Consider the following 13499-nt stretch of genomic DNA (forward strand, 5'->3'; position numbering starts at 1 on the left):
AAATACCAAACAAAATATTATAAACCAATTCCCATCTACTGTTACTCTATCTACAGGGTATATACCAATCGAGTAGCCTGCCCATACTTTTGTTTTCTTTTTGTTTTACTAACTGTCGTTGATAACGTTGTCATTTGTATTGGCCACAGTTTGTTGGCTACGTACGCAACCCAATTTAATATCGCTCGTTGCCTGGAAATTGTTACTGCGAGCTGCCAGTTGATTATGTTCCCCAATGGAGCTCGCTTGTCAGTCAGGCAGACAGCCAGTTAGTCAAAGAGTGAGCTAGACGGTCGCAAAGCTGTTGACTGTTTGTGTTTTTTGGCCTATTGATTTGACAGTTGGCTGTTTGGCTTGGGTTATGCATTAAAATGCCACAAACAAAAAAAAAAAAAAAAAACGAGGCGCTCATAAATATTTTTTATATGCCATTTCTTTGGGTTTTGCTTGCGGCTCTGCAGGGCTTGGCAAATGAATACATCTAATTTAATCAATGGATTCACGTGTTGTGGCTACATAAATTGTAGCCACATTTGCAGTTTCAAGCTATTTTGTCGATTTCGTAATTTTTTCTAGACGTTTATTTGCTGTTTATTATGGGGCCATAATGAGAAACTGTCATGAGAGACGAAATCGACGAACGGATTTGTCGTTATTTAAATTTAAATATTGTGAGAGCAATTAAATTGATTTTTATCGACTCGATGACAACTTGTAAAATGACAAAACAAAATCGAAAACCACCTATCACCTATATAATGATTGATTCATTATTGATCGAATCGTCTTCGCTGGGAAAATTAATTTTCTTCGAGATGTTTGAGAAAGCAAAGGCAGGGCAGGGTAGTTGAATATTTAAATATTTAGGCAAAAGTATTTTATATTGATTGGAGAAGTAAAATATATTTGCTTCGACTGTTATCTATATTTCATTAATCAACTTTAAATATTACTCTTCTGCATATTTATTAACATGCTGCTCGCGCTCCAAAGTTAACTGATCAGGAAAAACACTATACAAGTTCTCAGAATAGCTTAAACTAAGCTAAATCCTTATTTGTTTGCTAATTGCAAATGACATGGCCAATTTACAATAAATGAGGTATTTCTTGCAATTACTTTTAACTCAACTGGCCAGACGCTGTTTACTAATTATTGGAGCATTTATGTAATTAAACGACTTCCTTTTGCCTGGTGCCCAACCTTAAGCGCGAGTTCCGTCAATTACGCGTGCCTCACGCACTCGACACTACTTAAAAGTTGAAACATTTGCTTTACGAGTAAGTTTTACTCAACGGCATTCCATGAGCAGCACTTGATGCGATCCATAACAACGGATTCATCAGCGTTTCGGTTTCCTCTGTCCACCGCATATCTTAGCACATTTAATTTTATGCAGCAGGATTTTTTATGCCATTTGCTACGGTTGCGCTTTGCTCGTTGCCCGTTGGTTGTAAATAATTGTTTCCATTTTTTCCGGCAACAGCGCTAGATATGTGGGTTAATTTTACAATACAGTAGGCAGTCCACAAATCATCCGGCCGCCTAATTAGTTAGCTGCTGACGCTGTATCGTGCGAGGCATTCAAATTGCAATTCCATTTTAATGTTTGTGTTGTATAACTAAGTTGGGAAAACAATTTTTTAATTGCATTTCATTTAAGTACATTTCACTTAACAAATAGACGCGTGCCAATTGTACTTGATTCAGTATTTGATACAGATACAGATACAGATACAGATACAGATACAGATACAGATACAGATACAGATACAGATACAGATACATATACAGATACAGATGCAGATACAATAAAATATACAGATACAGATACAGATACAGATACAGATACAGATACAGATACAGATACAGATACAGATACAGATACAGATACAGATACAGATACAGATACAGATACAGATACAGATACAGATACAAATACAGATACAAATACATATACAGATACAGATGCAGATACAATAAAATATACAGATACAGATACAGATACAGATACAGATACAGATACAGATACAGATACAGATACAGATACAGATACAGATCAGATACAGATACAGATACAGATACAGATACAGATACAGATACAGATACAGATACAGATACAGATACAGATACAGATACAGATACAGATACAGATACAGATACAGATACAGATACAGATACAGATACAGATACAGATACAGATACAGATACAGATACAGATACAGATACAGATACAGATAATAAAAGATACAGATACTTTGGTTGCTGCCATCGAGCTACACCCATTCGAAAATTGTGCCACAGCCCGTATTCATTATTCATTAGATTTATCATAGATCCTTGTCCACTTTGTCAACGCTGCTTGTGATACATATACATTATTAAAGAAACAGTTGTAAACAAGGTGCAAAACTCCCAAAGAACATGACAACACCAACAACAATAATATTCAACAAAAACAGCAACAACAACAACGAAATGCAACAGAAATCACGAAAAAAATATCTCATAGAATACACGTTAGCCATGAGATACAATTACGCTGAAATCTTGTCAGCAAATCAAAACTGCGAGCAAAAACGCTGATTGGCCACAAAAATTCACACAGCTTACAAATAATTACAAAATGCGCTTCGATTGCATGTGAAAAATTAAATCAAAATATATCAGAGGCAGAAAGAGCTTAAAGTCGAAGATTAAGATACACTTAAAAGAGAATTTTTATAATCCAAATTAATTAAGATTTGATATAGGGGAAAACTTTAGAAGAATCAGATAATATTTTGTTATCTTTATTTATATATTTCAAATTTTTGCCATAGACTAAGAAAATATAATATTTTGCTTTTTACATATATTGCTATAAATATTTAACTAGTCTTTAGAAAGAATATAGATACACTATATAAGGTATTAATTGAAAAAGAAGAGTCTCTATTGAATTTTGAGAGTTCCTTATTCTGTCTTATAATAAGAAAAATAAATTTAAGCAATCAAAACTTGAATTATTTTGAGCAGTGTATTTAAAGACAAGCAACTGAAATGCCAGTCAGAAGGCATACGAAGAATGTGCGTTTCGTTGAGCTTTTATATGAATTAACAATAAATTGCATACATAGGCTCGTTGTCTAATGGCTGCTCGGTATGCTTGCTAAATTTGTTATTGTTGCTGGTTGATTGTCTTAACTGACGCTGGCGCATAAATTTACACCTTATTGGCCCCCATAGCGCCCAGAGCGAGTACGTGCCTGGCCAGATTCAGCCACAGCAGAGGCTGGCTAAGACTCGTTTATATAAATACCTGGTAGTGTGCGTGTGTGTGTGTGCGTGTGTATAGATGGATCGCGGATCAGATTGGCAGTTTGCAGTTGCCACTTGTCTATTTGATTTAAAACTTTATAATTAAAGTGGTTTTGACTCAAATTGGTTAATCATATTTATATGTGAAGTATTCCAAAAGCCAGCAAAAAAATAAATTAATAAATGAATAACATTCGAGTGCAAATGAATTGCGAATTGGGCAGCATTTGTATTTGGAATTGGTGGGCTGTGAATATGCGAGTGGATTTAATTTCGAGTCGAGAATTTTGTCATTCTGTGAATTCGTTTTTGCTGGCTTGATGATTGAGCAAATGCTTGATAATTAGACTTGAATTGAGAAATAAAGCAGGTAAAGTTTAATCAGAGTCATTAAGTAGATGCTAACGAGAGAGATATTCGACTCGTTTTCTTCAATTCAAAGCTGTATAAACATTAAGATATATCTTTAATCTCCTTTTGGACAACTATCAAGGAGTAGTTGTAGTTATAGAACGATTCCTTTAAGAGTAGTTAATTTATGTTTCATTTCTGGCCTGCCATAGTTTGGATTTTATGTAAAAGTAAATAATCGCCGCTGGCATTTATAAATCTTGGAGCCTAGTCGTCCCCCTACATTCAAACACAATGTAAACGGCTCAATCACGACGCACGGCATCGGATCGAAGGAGCTGCATGGATCCATGGTTGGCGACACGCATTCGAGGTCATAGCCCAATTCCTTTTGTCGCCGATTCTCTCCGACTGACTGTCAACGAACTGGCCTGCCACTGATACCGGTAGTATGTACACACACTCATACTCAACTGGCTGCCGTTCGATCATCAATAGCCGCTGTACGTATTAGCCGAATGCCATGGCCCCATCCATTGCACAGATGCTCTGCTGCTGGCCCGTTGGCTCGTCTAGGCGACGCTGGTCTCCTTGGTCTCTCGATGCCCAATTGAAATTCGGTGCGCATTGCAATCGATCGCACTTTTTGCCTTCTGATTGTGCGAGCGAGTACCTTTCTAACGTTGTCCGTTGCCGTTGTTGCTGTCGTTGTTGTTGTTGTTGCTGCTGTCGTTGTCGTAGTTCGTTGTTGCTTCTTCGTTTGTCTGCTGTTTGGTTTGCCTGCTCGTCTTCTGGCCTGCTGGCATTGTCGCCCATCTTCATTATCATCCAATGCTGCCGCGTGTTGCATTTGATGATGTGCATCGCCGCCGCCGCCGCCGCTGCTAGCAGAATGCAACAAACAAACGTTGCCTTCATGTCGCCATCGATGTTGTTGTTGTTGCTGTTGTTGCTGTTGTTGCTGTTGCTGCTGTCGTCGGCTGTTTGTTGGTTACCGTTGTCATGATTTGTTGTCGCCAGTTTCTAACCTGGTCATACCACGATTTTTGTCTGCATTTCTTGCCCGGTTCGCTTGAATTGCTTTTGCTTTCGTGGCAGTAGCCAGGCTTAATGCTTCAAGAATCTTAATCATTCCAAAGGTTTTTTCTTGCCTTCTTGAGTATTTCCTGTGCAGCCGGAACTCACCGTCCCTGTAAGGACAAACCTGCCCAGTTTCAAGTCGAAAGTCATCAATCTGAGTGCGGCCGTAACTCCTACTCGACCGCAGAGTGCTCATAACATGTGTGAAATTGACACCACATATGCCATCGGCTAGCCGGCGCTGCAGCGCGCTGGCGGCGGAAACAAAAGCAATTTTACGCTACATTTGCTTAATGATACAACCCTCGGTACCGAAAGGCAGATGTTGCCCGACACTTTTTGGGGCTGTAAAAAAAGAGAAGTGCTGCATCAAGACGGCAAAGACTGAAAATAAAAAGTCAAATATGAATTCTCATTGAATATATTAGAAAAGCCGACAGCCTAGATCTTCTGCAATGGGCTATGAACTAGTTCCGCCAAATTCCATAGATTATAGCCATCCTTGCATCTCTTGCTTTACTCTAGAAATTGAATATGAAAATAGTTTTGTTAACGACATGAAATAGAATTCAGAGCTCGTAGTTCGTAAAGAATTTCTAAAAATTGCCGTTTTTATTTGGATAGATATTGTTTTGGTTTTTTTTTTTTTTTTTATTTATTTATTTTTTTTTTCGGCCCACTACGACACTCGAAATTTATTTTGCAAAATGAGCAGCCATTGGCAGCAATGGGTGGATCGCAATGCGAAGCCCAAGAACACATTTGTAGCCCCATCTGTGCGTCTGCCTCCGACTCGCTGGCAAAAGCCGGGGCCAATGAATCGAGAGCAATGGATTCATTTTTACAAATGGGCCAAGAAGAATGCGCGTCCGCCGCCAGCTCATAGAGCTGAGCTCGCGCAAAGGCAAATGCAGGCTCCGACACAGATACAACAGCCAAAACTGAGCCCTTTCGATCCGTATTCGCCGCTGATTTACATGTACATCGCGTCCGAAATGCATGCCAATAGGCAAAAGGAGAAGAGCTTGCAGCAACATTTCGAGACGCTCAGTCAGCCGAAACACAAACGCAAAAAGTATGTGAAGCCACCCAAACGGGAGTATCCTTATAGGCCGCAGCTCTGCAACCGCCCGCCGCCCAGACCCGAGCGCGGGCGGCCGGTGGCGAAGCCGAAGGTGCCGTGCTGCTTCCAGCACGAGAATCTGAGACTCGATTTCTGGTCGAAGATCGATTACAAAATCTCGCCAAATGCCCTAAGGGCCAAGGCCTCCAAGAAAGTCGTCGAGTTGGCCAAGCCGCGCACCTATCCACCCAAACCCCACTGCCCGCTGCCGGCGAAGCCGGAAGAGCCTGTGCCCAAGCGCACAAAAATGTCTGCGAGGCAGTGGCGCGAGCACCGCATACGCCTCAACAGCCTGTCCTTGCCAAACCCACGTGTTCTGGAGGAGCTGTCCAACAGATGTAATTGCCCGCACTTTCAATGTATATGTAAATTGTGTGGCTGCATGATGCGCACGCCAAGGTAAACCGATTTGAGAGCGCAATGAACTACAGCGTGTACCGTTCAATGCTCTATCAAATCGCTTTTCCATGGATTGCTGCATAATCGGCAGCTATTCGCTAAAATTCAATGTCTAAATTCAACAAACTTTTGAGATTTAATGAAAATATAAAAAAAAAAAAGATAAATTCTCTCGCCTTTTTCATAGACTGATTTAGTTCCCATCGATTCTAAGTATAGTTTGCTGGAATATTCAAATTTTTTTTTATTAATTTACAAAATACTCAGTATAGAATATCTGATATCCCAGTAAGTGACTGGATCAAAACAGATTCAGTTCATTTTTGTAATTGTGTAGCATGCTGTGCATTGTTTTATATTCTGGGAAAGCTTTTCATTGTTTCTGAGAGCCACTTCAAAAAAACATCTGCTAGCCAGTGAAAAAAAAAATATATTTATATAAATTTTTCGAATCAAAAGTCTATGTATTGCATACTCGTTGATTCACGAAACTTGTGAAGACTCCTATTCATCAAGATGAGCTTTAACGATGAGGATGGCGAGCCATCAGAGCGGCGTGTGGTGGAGGAGGAGGAGAAGCCGGCGCCTTCGTGGGTTGCGTGGTGCGAGCGCAACTCTCAGCCCCTTAAGCGAAACCTACCCAGAGAGCCTCGCTATCTGACGCGCTGGCAAAAGCCTGGACCCATGAGGAAAAAGGAATGGAAACAGTTCTTCGCTTGGGCATTGGAGAAAGCGATGCCAAAGGAGCTGCCCATTGTGGAGGTGCCCATACCGTGCGCTCCCAAATACTTGCCATGTGCCCGTCCGCCGAAAAAACCGGATCCAGAGGCTCTGGCGGAGAAAATGGAGCAGCTGTCTAAGCCACTTGAGCGTAAGATGACACCCAAATACGAGAAGGAAAAACCCGTCTATCCCTACTCTCCGGTCATCGTGTGGGGCCAGCCTGCAAAGCACGATAAGGGCCGACCTTTCCCGCCACCCTTTATACCCTGCTTTTTCTCCAACGACGAACTAGAAGATGATTTCTGGGCCGAGATGCGTTTCCCCGTGCGTCCGGCCGCCCTCAAAGCGCGCCCATCTCCGCGGATACTTAGCTTGGCGAAGCCCCAGGTCAAGCCGCAAAATCCGCCACACTGTCCCATTCCGAGGAGGACACCTGACCCACTGGATGTGCCGCCACCGAAGCGCAAGAAGTTCACACCACAAGGATGGCGTTTGCACCAAATACGGTTGATCTACCTCTCAAAGCCGGTGTCAAGACCAGAGTTCGAGTATTTCTACATGTGAATCAATTAGGCTTATTTGTGTGTTTTAAATTTTATGTACTTAGTCCGGAGCTCACATTAAAAATGTAAAGTTAAATCCCAGCCGCGACTTTTCGTTATTTACGAACGTAATTTGCAGTCTTCAATTTCACGTAATTGCCCAGCCAAGCCAAAGTCGCTAAAAAATTAACCATTTCACGCTGATAACAATTTCAATTTGTATCCTTGACGGGCCTTAAACAGAAGCCACTACCATGGCACAGGGGCCACAAAACATAATCCAAGCGCCCGGCCAGATCTGCCTGGCGACCAACCAAGCTGCACTTAGTCATGGCAGCCGCATTAGAGTCTTCCAGTCAAAGGTGAGCTGCCGCACAGAATGGCATTGTGTGGCAATAGCCTCTGTGCCTCCTCAGCCTCATGCGCGCCGCCTCCTCCGACTGGCCGAGTGGCCGTCTGGCAGCCGCCAGCTCCAAATTGCTGTTTATCAAGCGTAGCAAACATGCGTCACATTGACTTTGGCTGGCCCGGCTAGGATCAAGGTTCACAAATGATCATCAGTCAAATCAATTAGATAATTGAATGAATGATTTGTAAAATCCGATTATGTGCGCTCTTCCTCACACACACACACACACACACATATGTGTATAAATGAATGCTTGCGTGTGTCTGTCTGTATCTGTTGTTTGCATGCCTTGTCTTGCCCTTGCTTGCTGAATATGCATTATGAACGCATCAACTTGCGTAAGAGCCAAACAATTGCTTATTATATTCAATTAGTAAAGAAAAGGAAATCTTTATCACCATTGAAGCGCAGCCAAAATGAACTGCAACAAAGCTGGAATTAGCCAAAGTTCATGATACTTTAACTTAATCAGATTTTCTTATCATAAATTCTTAAGCTGAAAGCCTTACTGATAACGAAGCTTTGTTAATATGGATGTAATTCACTATATTATTTTTAATCAAAGTACGTTAATCTATAGAAATAATTTATAGCTGATCGTTTTCCCTAGTTTAAGGAACTTTATCAATGTCTTAAGTCGTGATCCTCTACCAATACTTTTTGCGTTTCTCAATAATATATATTAATTCCATTAGCTCATTTCGATACTCACATTATTCAGCATATATAATAACATGTTGAGTACCTGCTGAAGAGGCCGCTTAGCAGCTACCAACTTTATGCCAAAAGCCACAATTTTTCATTACATTTTTCCACGGCAGGTCGTTAAATATGCTAAAAAGCGAAACTTTAGACAATTTCGGTCTCTCACTGCAATGCCGCGACTCGCAACGACAGTTGGCCGAAATACGTGGCTATAGCAAGAGAATCAGCAACAGCTACGGCAATCAGCATAACGAATTGCCCAAATAATACAACCAATTCGTGGCATGGATTTTGTATGGGCAAAGGATTGCCTCTTGTATTGAATATTATTGATAAAACTTATGCCACAAGACAAACGGACAGACAGACAGACAGACAGCAGGCAGGCAGGCGATTCAATAATTTAGCACTCGTTCTCGATTTTCGGGGCAAGTGTAACAACAACAACAACAACGACTATCGAAGCAGCGAGCTGGAGTATCTTATTAAGAATTTTCTACAAGCTGCAACTGCCACAGAGCTGTAGACAATGCCACGCAAGGGGGCCAAGCGACTAGTGGCTCCAACTGTTTTTGTTCTTGTTTGTCTGCAGGCCATGTTGCTGATGATTATGATGATCGCACTGCGCTGACGAGTCTATGTCGATCAGGACTGGGCCACGAGGCGACGTCAGCGCCGATGATGACGATGATGATGATGATGATGAAGTTGATTGGGGATTGTGAAATGCGATGATGTTGCTGCACTTGCGGTGCATACCAAAATAGCTAGCGCCAGGCAGTGTCGCCAATGCGACAACAACATCAGCTACAACAACAGAATCAACAACCAGGCACATTGTCGTTGTCATCATCAGCATCAGTCGACTGGTGCTGCTGCTGCTGCTGCTGAGAGTTGCCTACCAAAGTCCCGTCTTGCGGATTCTTTGTTGACTTTGTTTTATTTATTCAATATACAGTTAGCTTAAGTTAAGCAAAGTAAAAGGGAGATATGCCAAACGAAAATAGAAATAAAATTAGAAAAACAGCAAACATCATATAAATCGTAGGAATTTAGCATTTGAATGCTGCCCAACTGTGCAATACCCGCTCACGTTGGTGAACTTGAAAGAAGCTAAAAATATGAGCACTAAATATGCTATTTTTATTTATTTGTTTCCCCTAAAATAATCCTCTTTTCCATTCAAATATTTACTGTAGAGAAAATATTCATAGAGCAAAGTTTATATACACCATAAACTAATATACTTTCTGCAAAATTTGACGAGTATCCAAGCTCTTTCAGCTGGAATTGGCAAATAATATATGCAAACAAACCTCAATTTCAAATTCACGTTTGAATTCGAATTCATATTCTCGCATTCGCATTGCTCGTTCTGTGGCCTGTGCGATGCCAATATTGGGATTTGACTGAAATTTCCGATTGTGCCTTGGCTGGGAAATGTAACACGTTAATACAAATAAGGGCTGGGCACACAATACGTGTGGGTGTCTCGAGAGAGAGCCGAGTGGACGACTGAGCAGGAGAAAGTGATGTGCAAAAGGAGCAGAAGCAGACCACAAGCTAAGGAGCTGACATTTGTATTTATTAAAAAAATAGAAAAATTGCCAAAAGAAGCTATAAATAAATAATGATTTAAGGTGGTAAAAATGTTTTGTAAAATAAATTATCTATATTTCTTAAGTACAATCAATTTATGCCAGTTGATATGAAAAGTTCTCATGGCTCAATATGTTTATGATTATTATGATGGTATAAAAAGTTGCCTTATGCCCAAAGTGCAAGACCCATAAGAGCAACAACTGTTGGCCTAATAAACGGTTTTGGTAGGGGCCAAGTACTTATTGGCGCCGAAATGCATTTTTGTGGCATAAATTCTGATAATGCCATTAAAATGTAACAAATTTTCGGCAATTTGTATTTTTTTTTATGTTTTACTCCCTTTTTATTTGTTTTACTGGTGGTTGTTGTGTGCCAGCTGTTTGGCCGGAACCGCAAAAAAAATGAGTAGAAGAAAATGAGGAAGAAACTAAATAAATAAATTAAGGCAACGTTAAGAATAATACCCCAATTAATCAATGAAACCCATAATTCTCTTTGCAGACTTCCTGGGCGAGTTTAGCAGCGTGCCGTCGATGCGGCGGCGGCACCACCCGCGTGGCACGAAGCGCGGACGACCACGTGGCAGCACGAGGCGCGGCGGTGGCCATGGATCGCTGCAGCGCGTGCCAACGCCGAGCTCGCCAGCGGTTGGAGCGTTGATGGCAACGGGAAAGATCAGCTCGCCGCGGCCACAGCAGGAAGCGGGCAATGCCGGCGCAAGTGGCGAGGCTGCAAGTGGTGCGACCGTGCCCGCTCACGAGGAAGGTAAGTGCAGCCAGTGGCGTTTTTATTGATCAGCTTCCTGCTAGGCTACCCTGTTTACGTGGACTCGAGTGTCACTTGTCGCTAATCGTCGATATAATCACGTTTAGTGTTGCCTCTTAGCATACGCACAAACACAGCGGCATCTCTCTCTCTCACTCTCTCAACAATTGGGCACACTTGAGTGGCGCTTTGTGGTTGCTGCTGCCCCACACTTCGCTTTGGTTTTTGGCTGCCCGCATTAATCGGCAAAGGGGGAACAAACTTCACTTGTAGTACGTGACAATTTTGGCGCAACCCAAACCATTTCCATTATATCATCATCCGATTCAATGGCATTTGCTGCTCCCCCTTTGCTTGAATGCCGGCAGCATGCTCGCCCCTTCACGCAGTCAGACCAAATATTTGTTCAAAGATTTGCATCTGGCTGCATTATCGCTGATGTACAAACAGAAACAGCCCCCGGCGCAGTTGATACTGCCGAGCACTTCCTAAGTGCTCATAATTGAAGCGCTGCTCTCAAGTAGTTTTGGGGTCTTTGAGTTTTGGATCTAGCTCGCTGCTTCCTGTTTTCTAAGTAAAAAATAGCGTTGGGTTATTTAAATGATTTATATATGTTCATACAGCTCCCAAATAATAATGTATCAAGGTAGCTTCTCTCTCATTCAATATACGCCTTATTTCTTATAATATATTATTATATTATTCCTATTTTCTGGTCTAACTCAATTAGCTAGTTTGTAATGCTTCAGATTGGCTTCTAGGCACACATTCTGATTAATTCCTGCCCATTTCAATCGATATTCATAGTCATTCACAGCAATTAGCAGCGGCTTTCAGATTATGCAAACAGCTGCTCAACTTTAATGCCACAAATTTATGCAACGAGCAAACACATTTGAATTGGGAATTTGTCAAAATTTTTGCAACTTCTTTTCATATTTTTCGCTAAAAACACGTTGGCGCACATGTCCAATTTACACGACAAATGATAATTGCATAAATCGGCTTAAACGTTCAGACGCACAACCAAAATGCTGCTACGAGTGTGTGTATGTGTGTTGGTGTGTGTGTGTGTGCCAGACAACACGTGACATAAAATAACTTCCTTTCCATGAAATGGATTTTAAATCAGAAAAGCAAATTACAGAAACGGAAATGAATTGATCGACCTTGAGATGGCCTATAATGTTAGTTAAGCGATAATTTCAATATTAGCTAAATATATATATATATATATATATATATATATATTTTTTAATCTATATACAATATAAAAGTATATCGAATAACAGAAATAACTAAAACTATTACAGGCTAACTTTCATTTATATTTGATCATTTTGTGATAAAACGAAAAATGTTAAATCTCCTCAAGATTAAGTACAGTATAGGTTCTTTCAAGTTATTATTCTACATTGCTGTACAAACCCGCTCAATCCATTATCGAGGGCATTTAATGACAGCGTTGCTTCAATATATCACTTAACCACATTGAAGTACGCTCGCTGCAGCAGGACATTGTTGCCAACCAGGGCTTGGTCTGGTGCTGGCAATGAAAATGCGCGGCGCTTAAAAGTATGCAACATTGTAGGCAGGAACAGAAACGAGGATGTGGCAGGATGCAGCCGGAACGTGCAGGCGCAAGCAGCGGGCGCATTAGCGACAATGTTGCCGCCTGCCTCCGCCCGGATTTCATGGCCTGCGCCGGCTAATGGAAAGCGCAACCGTCAATCTCATTTACATAATAATTACGATTATTCAAATGCAATGCGTCGAGCTCGTGTTAAGTCCACACTCATAAAAATGTTTTTTTTTCTCTCTCTCTTTTTATTTGCAGACGTTAATCGCAATTTAAGTGCTACTCCAGGCGCAATGGGCACGCCAGCCACCGCGGTGGTCAAGCGAGGACCGGGACGTCCTCGCTCCAAGACCGCAACGCCTGTGAGTCGTGGCACGCGGGGTGCACCGCGGGCACGCCGGCCCATGGGGCCGTTGCTGGTGCCACTGGGGCGCAGTCCGGATGCCACGCCCCCTGGCAGCAGTCCGGCCACAAGCCGCGCGCCCAGCCCCACGCCGCACGGCGAACGCAGCGCCGGGGCACTCGATTAACTTGAACAATTCCAGTGCGGGAACAGCAGAAGGAAGCCAAAGCCTTGCAGTCACTGTGAATGGCATTAAAGGTTCTCGAATCAGCTTGAAATTTGTTGAAAATGAATGACAATTCTAATAAATCAGATAACTATTGAGATAATTAAAAATTATAATTAAATACCGAGTGTTAATTACAACAATCTTATTGAAGTTTATAATATGAGAGAAGCAATTTTTTAAGAGTTTTTTTTTCCCTTAAACTAAAATCAGACTTAGCTCAATCTGCTTCTGCATCATTGCACGCTATTTATGCGCTGACAAGGACATCTGACGTATCAAAGGAAAACCTAGCAGGACAGCTGGCGCTCAGCTTCTATAAAGCTGGCTGTGCGCTGAGTGAGTAGCAGTA

General features: G+C 41.6%; 3 protein-coding genes across 3 annotated transcripts in view; all 3 read left to right on the forward strand.

Moving 5' to 3' along the window:
* The window catches only part of Ino80 (chromatin-remodeling ATPase INO80), a 37743-nt gene extending 24475 nt beyond the window's left edge, over positions 1-13268 (forward strand). The window contains exons 13-14 of the mRNA XM_018113322.3: positions 10736-10999; positions 12837-13268. Of these exons, the coding sequence (XP_017968811.1) occupies positions 10736-10999; positions 12837-13108 (536 nt within the window). The 3' untranslated portion in view covers positions 13109-13268. The remainder of the gene's footprint in view (positions 1-10735; positions 11000-12836) is intronic.
* Positions 5345-6385, forward strand: LOC108660066 (uncharacterized). Its single transcript, XM_018113327.3, has one exon. The coding sequence runs from the start codon at positions 5439-5441 to the stop codon at positions 6255-6257; it is 819 nt and encodes a 272-aa protein (XP_017968816.1). The 5' UTR covers positions 5345-5438; the 3' UTR covers positions 6258-6385.
* LOC108660068 (uncharacterized) lies at positions 6546-7620 on the forward strand. The gene has a single exon (XM_018113329.3). The coding sequence runs from the start codon at positions 6770-6772 to the stop codon at positions 7538-7540; it is 771 nt and encodes a 256-aa protein (XP_017968818.1). The 5' UTR covers positions 6546-6769; the 3' UTR covers positions 7541-7620.
* Positions 13269-13499: the final 231 nt, after the last annotated feature.

The sequence above is a fragment of the Drosophila navojoa genome, chromosome 2 (genome assembly GCF_054131105.1).
Source record: "Drosophila navojoa isolate 15081-1374.11 chromosome 2, UAZ_NAV_1.0, whole genome shotgun sequence".
In the NCBI taxonomy this organism is placed as follows: Eukaryota; Metazoa; Arthropoda; class Insecta; order Diptera; family Drosophilidae; genus Drosophila; species Drosophila navojoa.